The sequence below is a fragment of the Lissotriton vulgaris genome, chromosome 12 (genome assembly GCF_964263255.1).
Source record: "Lissotriton vulgaris chromosome 12, aLisVul1.2, whole genome shotgun sequence".
Taxonomy (NCBI): domain Eukaryota; kingdom Metazoa; phylum Chordata; class Amphibia; order Caudata; family Salamandridae; genus Lissotriton; species Lissotriton vulgaris.
Window position 1 is genome coordinate 803682758 of NC_141700.1, and position 9231 is coordinate 803691988.

General features: G+C 55.4%; 1 protein-coding gene across 4 annotated transcripts in view; it reads right to left on the reverse strand.

Annotated features, from left to right (window-relative positions):
• The window catches only part of LOC147678793 (uncharacterized), a 59592-nt gene extending 51542 nt beyond the window's left edge, over positions 1-8050 (reverse strand). For 3 of the 4 annotated variants that reach the window (XM_086946250.1, XM_086946248.1, XM_086946249.1), the window contains exon 1: positions 1488-8050. In XM_086946250.1, the coding sequence (XP_086802376.1) occupies positions 3285-8048 (4764 nt within the window). In that variant the 5' untranslated portion in view covers positions 8049-8050 and the 3' untranslated portion in view covers positions 1488-3284. The remainder of the gene's footprint in view (positions 1-1487) is intronic. The other variant, XM_086946251.1, reaches the window with a different exon arrangement.
• Positions 8051-9231: the final 1181 nt, after the last annotated feature.

The following is a 9231-nucleotide window of genomic DNA, read 5'->3' on the forward strand; positions in this document are numbered from 1 at the left end:
AAAACCTTATTGATGTGAAAGCTCCCGGGCCCTCACCATTCTAACAAACATTGGCAAACGCAAAAATTGTTTTGGTCTCAAAAAAAGCACACACTGTCACATTAGTTATTGGTACTGAACAAAACTACTTTGTGTACCGATAAGCTCCTTGTGAAAGAGCAGAATGTTGTCACTCAAAGTGAAGACAGCTGATTCAGAGAGAGAACAAAAGGTCATGGTTAACGCCAGACCAAATTAGGGGACCAATTATTAAATCAAGTCTCAAAAGTGCACCTTTGGTATGGCTTTCGTGAATTCACAAGAATTTACATTAGTAGGACAAGAAATTGTACTTCTACAAATACTTGTGAACTGCATTTTTGCATGAGCAAATATGCATGTGTAAATTTGCTCATGTGAAACACTGGATGTTTGAAAGTTAATTTTCCCTCCAACTACTTTTTTCCCCAACTCTGAAAGAAGGTTTAGGTCTGCCACTCAGGAGTAAATTTCCAACATTTCTCAGTATGGGAAAGATTAGAGAATATTTGTTGAAAACTCTTAAAAACATTCAAATTAGTAGGTTTGCACAGACTCAAAAGGGCATTCCAAGCCTGGAACTACTGCTTACCACCATCGTCAGTCCCAATATGTAGATCTGCGGAAACGTGGCATCATAAAATGATTACTAGTATTCAAACCCTTCTATGGGATATGCCCTGGCATAATCAGAGAGGCTATACAAGAGCTCTTATATAATAGGATTGCTGCCATAATTTGTGGCAGCACTACATGGCACCAAAGGGACAAGTGGATTTTGTTACATGACAAGAAGATTTATGAAGCAATCTGCCCCATTGACAAGTAGATATTTTAATAAATTCCACACCCCTGCAAGGAGAATGTATTCAGTAAACTGTGTTGAGTTTACAACCGTAATCTTTCTGTGCAAGTTGAAGAGAGTAGGCAATGTTTCCAACAGGTAGCGATTGTCATGCTGCAGAACCGGTTTAGGTCTTTCCATCTGCCCTTCTCATGCTCGCCGCCACTGTTGAGTGATTCTTCTCACAACAGGGACCAGTGGGGCAGGCTCCAAGCAAGAGAACCAACATGAAGCACAAGATCTCTGCACCTGGCTGGCTGGCGTGAAAGGAAAGGCCAGGCCTGGAGACTTCATGAACTTTAACTACAGACCCCCCACCATCCACCACATGGCTAACCGTCACTTAACTGCATGGGAAGCTACCCCCCCCCCCAATGTGCAATGCCACACCAGGGGCATGCACAATGAATACCACTTTCCTGTTCTAATACTGTGGGCCATCAGAAGTCAACCGCTCAAGCAGTTGCAGAGCCTCCTTTCCCATGTTCCCATTCACCCTGTATGTGCAAGCCTCAGCCTCATTCTGGATACCCTCTATTCCAAAACTGCAAGCGCATGAAGAGCTTTACACAGTCTTCTAGAGGCAGGTCCACTGGACCCTCAAATGGGAGAGAGCAGCCCTTACCTGTTCAGCCAGCACCGAAGACCGCTGAAACGCTGCCAGGCCTCATGAAGAACCTCCTTTGCCTTTCTCTGGTGCTGCACAGGGTCATCGTCTCATTGGTGTAGCAGGAATCTCATGAGTCAGAGAAGCCACAGATCATTCTCTCCACCTGCCCTTTAGGAACACAGCAGTCCCAAGCCATCCACGAGCAGGAGGCCACAGCAGAGCCGATGTCTGAGCTTCCAAATCTGCTACACTGAACTAGCTTCATGACTGAAAATGGGATGGGTTTTGTGCCTCACTGGTTTTATCATGTCACTGCAAACATGCACAGAATATCCCCAAGATGGTCAGTGTATACACCCCTGTGCTCCTTTCACCCCAACAAAACCACAGAAGAAACTGCAGCGAGACTAAAAATGGCCTTGACGCATGTCCTGTAAATCCTCTAGAGGGGCATTAGTCATGTACTTGGACCCATCAGCCCATGCGAGAGGGGACTTGGGGGACCGGAATCTATCTAGAAGACAGTCTGCTCTGGAGTGCCGACTAACATCGAAGACTCTTCAAGGCCCACCTGACATTTCTGAGCACTACCACCCTCTGGAGTGGAATATGTGCAGCCATGGCTCTCCCTCAGTGAATGCCAGAACACACTAACGCAGGAGACCCCTTCTCTCCATTGCATTTACAACTAACGTATTCAACTCACTGCCATCAAGTCAGAACAAAAACAGCAAGCGTTTATTCATCCAAACGTAACCCTTCTGTTGGACATCCGGACCCTAGAACGGGTGCAGCTGTAGATGGTCTCAGGGAACATACCCGCTACACACCTCCAGCCATTTCAATCAATGCAAATATCTCATCCTACAGCTAAGGTGTCCCTGGAAAGGTTTACCCAAGTGACAGGGATCTGTTGGTCTCAATATCACAGCAGGAATTTCACATTCTGCATCTTTTACCAGACGCCTGCTTTTGGGAAGTGTAGGACTATCGGAAATGCTATGAAGACAACGTGCAAGAAGAGGGACCTACGGGGGGGGGGGGGGGGGGGGCTGCCATGGCACGGCACAGGTATGTATGTGGCCTTCTTCCACACAGGTGCCTGCTGGCATAAACATCAAGGGCGCACTTTACGACCAGTCTGGCTGCAAGTTTGAACCAGGACACAGCGATGTGGTCTATATAGAACAATGAATGACAAAGCACTTCAGTGCATTCCTCATACAGGGTGTGATCAGGAGTGTAACCACCGGAAGTACAATCGAGGCAAGGGACGAACTCTCCTGGAGCAAACACTTCACTGCTGAAAACTAACAGGAAAAGCTATCGCAAATTAACAGAACCGACGTTTGGGAAGCTAAAAAACTTCGACTTTAAATGTTCATAAGCCTACCAGGTGAGGGGAAAAAAGTCTTACTAATCAGAAAAGTAACATGTGCCAAACTAGTCAATCTCTTGAAATTAGGTGGGCTGAACCGAGAAGAGGGTCTATTCCCGTGAGAACCAAGACACAGTGACAGAAGCTATACATAAATAGGCCCCAAAATAAAACATTTTAGTTGTGGTTCAACACAATGAGACAAGTGGACGAAACGAGAATGGAGCTAAATCTTAAGCCAAAAAACGACCTCTCCTCCCCCCGACCTAACGTGCCTTATGGCGCCTCGGATTGATGAAACAGAACAGATGCTCCAAGTGAAGTCGGTTTATACAATAGTGGTAAGTTTTTACAAAACTAGAACTCTGTTCCAATACAAAGAAAAGAAGGGAAGGTGCCTGGTTCAGTCCCTGTATGTACAGCGCCGGTGGCGCTCACTGCTCCCCCATCAGGTACTCGTAGAGCGCGGCCACGTCCTGCTCCGTGGAGTGCATGGCGCAGTAGAAGTCCGTCTGGCACTCGTAGTTGGCGTAGTCCACGGCCACGAAGCAGCCGGCCAGCCGCTGGCCTTTGATGGCGTTGACCGCGTTCTGGGCGTGCGCCAGCTCGTAGAAGAAGACCAGGGCCTTGTTGTGCACCGTGTCCAGGGCCGCCAGGGCCACGGGCCCGTAGTGCAGGCAGAGCTTGTGCAGGTAGGCCTGGGTCACCCCGCGCAGGCCGTCGATCCAGACGCAGTTGGTGGGCTCGGGCTTGGCGTAGCTCAGGAGCACGGTGGTCTCCCCCAGCTGCGCCCCGTGCATGCCTTTGATGGCCCGGGTCACGCTCAGGGTGTCGCTGTACTGGATGAAGGCCAGGCTCGTGGGCTCGTTGAACTTCCTCTTGATGTTCAGCTCCAGGATGCGCCCGAAGGCCTGGAAGGTCAGGTGGAGGTCGCCGCGCGCCAGGCTGCTGTCCAGGTTCTTGATGAAGAGGGTCTTGGTGGCGTTCTTGCTGAACTGCATGAGGGTCTTGGTGGCGGCCCCCTTGCCGGCGTGCGGCCGGAACACCACGTTGCTCTCGGTCTCCGGGCCGTCGTAGGCAGCCACGGACACGTCCTGACGCAGCACCTCCAGCCTGGGGCCGGCCTCGATGGCCCGATCGCGGCCCACAGAGTCCCGGTAGAAGAGCAGACAGAAGCGGCCCTCGCCCTCCCCGTGGATCTCGATGGAGGTCACGAAGCCGAAGTTCTTGAAGACGCGGAAAGCGGCGAAGGAGATGTCTTTATCGGAGCTCCGGGCCGGGAAGGGCTCGATCCGGACCCCGCAGTGCTTCTGGGGGCGACCCTCGGCCTGGGGCTGCTCTGCCTCCGTGTCCTGCTTGGTGGAGGGCGAGGCGCTCTTCCCTCGGCCTGGCACCGCCGGGCGAGGGGGCAGCAGTGGGCGCGGGGGCCGGCCTGGCCCGGCGGCAGCAGGAGCCTCTTCCTTCAGCAGGGGCCGCAGCTTGGGGGGCTGCAAGGCGCCGGGGGGCCTTGGCTGCTTGGAGGGGGCCTCTTCCTTCACCAGGGGCTGCAGCGGCTGCTTGGAGGGTGGCGAGGGAGCCACCTTGCTGTTCTGGGGGTTCCTTGGCTGCTCTTCCATCAGAGGCTGCAGCTTGGGGGGCTGCTTGGAGGGGGCCTCTTCCTGCAGCGGCTGCTTGGAGGGTGGCGAGGGAGCCACCTTGCTGTTCTGGGGGTTCCTTGGCTGCTTGGAGAGGGTCTCTTCCATCAGAGGCTGCAGCTTGGAGGGCTGCTTGGAGAGGGTCTCTTCCATCAGAGGCTTCAGCTTGGGGGGCTGCTTGGAGGGTGGCGAGGAGGCCATCGTGCTGTTCTGGAGGTTCCTTGGATGCTGCGATGCCCAGGTGTTCCTAGAGCCGGGTGGGTGCAGCATCCCCCCTCTGCCGCGTCTGCTCTTCGGGGGGGACCCGCTGTCCCCAAGTCTGGAGGCCATCCTGTAGGCCGGAGAGATGCCCCTACCCGCATGCGCCGCGGCCTCACTGTCCTCGCCCTCCTGGGCCGCAGACGGGTCTGTGGGCAGGGGCGATCGGCTCCTTGTGCGCCTGGCAGCGGGCCGTGGCGAGGGTCCCCTCCTGGGCCTGGCACCTCTGCCCGGAGAGCGGGCTCTGCCCGGGTGCCCCGCGGGCGCAGGACTCCTGCTCAGCCTGCCTCGCCTCGGTGGGGACCGGGCTCGGGTGGGACGAGGCGACCGGCTCCTGTTGCGATCAGCCTCTCTTTGTGGGGACCGAGTCCGGCGCGGAGGGGAGCCGGGCCCGGGGCTCCTCCGAGGGCCCCTCTGGGGAGACCGAGGCCTGGGTCTGCGTGCATAGGGCGACCTGCTTCTGCTCCTCCGGGCCCGCCGTGGGGGGGAGCGGTGTCCTGGCCCCTCCGGAGGTGGCGACCTGCTGCTGTTTGTCCGGGTGGATCTGTACCTGGGCGGTGATGGGGACCTGCTCCTCCTGGCTGGCCGTCGAGGAGAGTGGTACGGTGGCGAGCCACTTCTGGGCACCCTCTGGGGTGATCGATAGCGGTCACTGGATGAATGTGGCGATCTACTCCTGTGCAGCCTCTGGGGTGATCGATAGCGGTCACTGGATGAATGTGGCGATCTACTCCTGTGCAGCCTCTGGGGTGATCGATAGCGGTCACTGGATGAATGTGGCGATCTACTCCTGGGCAGCCTCTGGGGTGATCGATGGCGTTCGCTGGATGAATGTGGCGATCTGCTCCGCCGGACCAGCCGCTGGGGAGAGCGGTCCCTTGGATGGGGCGAGGATGGAGAGCGGCTTCGGCTGCGCCAGGACCGTCTCTCGGGAGACGCAGCCAGAGACGGGGGAGACTGGCTCCTGAAATGCCTCCTGTAGCTCCACACGGGCCTCTCCGCTCGCTTCTCCACGTCAGCCGCGTTACGGTGGATCTGTATGGGCCCAGAGTAGTGGTCGCCAGCGCGCAGGTCATCCGTGTGGAGGGCACTGGAGCCCTCGTGGTCTTCGGAACGAGCTGCTCGGAGCACGGAAGGAGCTGGAGGCAGACCCCGGTAGGTAGAGCGGACAGAGGCGGGCCCCTGATGGGCAGGCAACGAGGAAGGAAAGCTGGGAGACTGGGGTACAGAACGGGACGCTGTCAAGTCGGCATCTTCAACACCCTGGAAACGTACTTTACTGGTGGGGAGAGCCCCTGAAGGAGAGTCTCGATTCGCGGCTGGCTCCAGGGATGCAGCATATCCTCCTTGGGCAGAAAGCTGCTGGCCTTGGACTGCGGTATGAGACTGAACATGATGGGTTGAAATTGGATGTTCTGGTTGGGTATAGGTTTGTTCTCGAGAGGGTTGGAGACGAGAATAAGGGTGCCCTTGTTCGGTAACGAGGGGTCCACGCTGTGCAGATAGGTGACTCGCATTAGCCCCACCAGGGTCAGTGGTGACTGATCTGGAGTAGGGAGCCTGTTGATCAGAGCCACGGTGAAGTAGGGGCTGTCCCTGTTCTTCAGAGTCACGATAACTCTGCCTTTGGGAAGCAGACATTCCTTGTGAAGCAGAGAAAGATCCCTGGTAACTAGGCGTGGTGCCACTGGACAGAGAGGATTGCTGGTGGCCAGTGCGACCAGTGGGAAGAGAGAGAGACTCCTGGTAGCTCCTAGGGAAGGAGCTGGTTTCTGGCTGACCCATTGGGGCTCTAGGCAACGACACTGGGTCCTGGAATTCCCTGGAAAGAGAGTTGGCCTCCGTGTAGCCTCTGGGAAGATAACCGGCCTCCGTGTAGCCTCTGGGAAGATAACTGGCCTTAGTGTATCCTTTGGGAAGAGAGCTGGCCTCAGTGTAGTCCCTGGGAAGAGAGCTGGCCTCAGTGTAGTCCCTGGGAAGAGAGCTGGCCTCAGTGTAGTCCCTGGGAAGAGAGCTGGCCTCAGTGTAGTCCCTGGGAAGAGAGCTGGGTTCAGTGTTACCTTTGGGAAGCGAGCTGGCCTCAGTGTTATCTTTGGGAAGCGAGCTGGCCTCAGTGTTATCTTTGGGAAGCGAGCTTGCCTCCGTGTATCCCCTGGGAAGGGTGCTGGGCTCCGTGTATCCCCTGGGAAGGGTGCTGGGCTCCGTGTATCCCCTGGGAAGGGTGCTGGGCTCCGTGTAACCTTTGGGAAGGGTGCTGGGCTCCGTGTAACCTTTGGGAAGGGTGCTGGGCTCCGTGTAACCTTTGGGAAGGGTGCTGGGCTCCGTGTATCCTTTGGGAAGGGTGCTGGTCTCCGTGTATCCTTTGGGAAGGGTGCTGGTCTCCGTGTATCCTCTCGGGAGAGAGCTGGACTCAGTGTATTCTCTGGGAAGCGAGCTGGGTTCAGTGTATCCTTTGGAGAGAGAGCTGGTCCCCATGTATCCTTTGGAGAGAGAGCTGGACTCAGTGTATCCTTTGGAGAGAGAGCTGGACTCAGTGTATCCTTTGGAGAGAGAGCTGGACTCCGTGTATCCTCTGGAGAGAGAGCTGGACTCAGTGTATCCTTTGGAGAGAGAGCTGGGCTCGGTGTGGCCCCTGGAGAGAGAGCTGGGCTCGGTGTGGCCCCTGGAGAGAGAGCTGGGCTCGGAGCTGGGCTCGGTGTGGCCCCTGGAGAGAGAGCTGGGCTCGGTGTGGCCCTTGGGCGCAGACTCTGGGTCCTGGTGGGCTGTGGGGGCTCGGAGGAGAGGCCTGAGCTGCGACAAGTCCACTGAGAGTCCTCGGAGGATGGAGAGCGCCCCTTCAATGCCAGGTATGGGCAGGCGAGGTGCAGGGGGACCCCCGCCACCCTCCATGTCTTGCCTGGGAAGGCCAGAGGGGGGCCCAGGGCGCAGAGCGGATGACGGCGCGGAGGGGTCTCCGTGATAGCCGGGGGTCGCAGCCGAGAGGCGTCCTTGGAAACCTGGGCTGGGCCCCGTGGGTCCGTAGCCGGAGCTGAATTCCCTTGAAGTAGCGAGGGACCCCAGACTGCCTGGACCCCGGGGTACAGGGTGGGGCCCCGGGTAGCCCGGGCGTGGCATAGAGTAGGGGCCAGGAGCCCTAGCTCTGTAAAGCGGGCCCAGGGCGCCAGGCATGGGCCTGTGCGGCGGCAGCGAGAGGGCCTCTTGGTAGCGCTCATCCAGCTCCATCCTGCCGTCTCGGTTGAAGGCCTGCAGCGGTCTGCGCGGCACCGAGCCGTGCATGTAGTCCACTATCAAGCTCTTCTCCGCCATCTTCTCTGCATTGGCCGCGCGAGTGACGCGTATTCTCTGCGCCAAAGTCTCACGGCGCGCAAGTCTGACGCCAGAACAAGCCCCACCGCCCTAGGAAAAAAGCTCAAAAGAAACCCAGGCTCTGGTTAGAGAGACAGAAACAAGCCACGCCCCACATAAGCACATCGAAGTGTTACAAAATGAGCGGGAGTTCCAGGCTTCTAAAAAGCGTGCTGCCGTTAGGCGTACACTTTTTTTAAACAAACTTTATTGAGAGCCATGTGGCATCATATTTTGCCAATAAGTATTTAAACAGTCGATTTTCCGTTGTCAATTTTTTAGACAAACATTTATCACATATTTCCTTACATGAGATGATTGTTGCTCGTGTACATTAGTGTGAACTCGAAGCTATACATCCAAACGACGTACACGTTCATTTTCATAACATTACCAGCTTCAGTAATAAAAGAAAAGAAAAGAAAAAAGGATAAAAAAAGCAGTGGTACTCTGAAACATTTTAAGCGTCAACTACCCAACCTAATCCTCCCCTCCCGCCTCCCCCTCTCCTGGTCTGTGATTGTTTGAGTTGTTTGTCTAAGCAGATCATTCATGAGTTACTGATAGTCCTATGATGCCTGAGACCTGTAGTTTGACCAGTGTGTGTCGGTGTGGGCACTCTTCTGGCCAGTGTGGTATTGGGCTATTGTGCTCCATCCTCTTGCGTGGATATTAGATCCATACTTCTGAAGTCCTCCATCAGAATGTCCCATTCCATCGAGATAGGTTGCTTGCGAAGTCCCCTGGCCTCCTCGCGGCGAAGAGCCGTACTCTCTGCACCTCCCCATTGTACTACCTCTTCCTGCCACGATCAGGTACACCTCATTTTTTTTTTTTAAAGACCTTTATTATTCAAAGTGCATGGTACACAGCTTTCAGCTTACAACCCCTCAGGGCCAGCCGCGTAAGTCAATAACTATATAAACATTATCAGATGTTACTCTCAAAAGCCCCATGGTGCAATGTGCTCAGGAACTAACTTCAAAGAGCCTGGTCAAAAAGAAAATGGGACCAGCGCATCAATAAAACATCAGAACGATAACATGGGGAGTATGTGCTAAAGGGAGGGGGAGCGTGGGCAGATGTATCCATGTGTTTAAGGAAAGAAGTGTGGTGTCATTGTGTCAGCATTGGGCTAATGGGC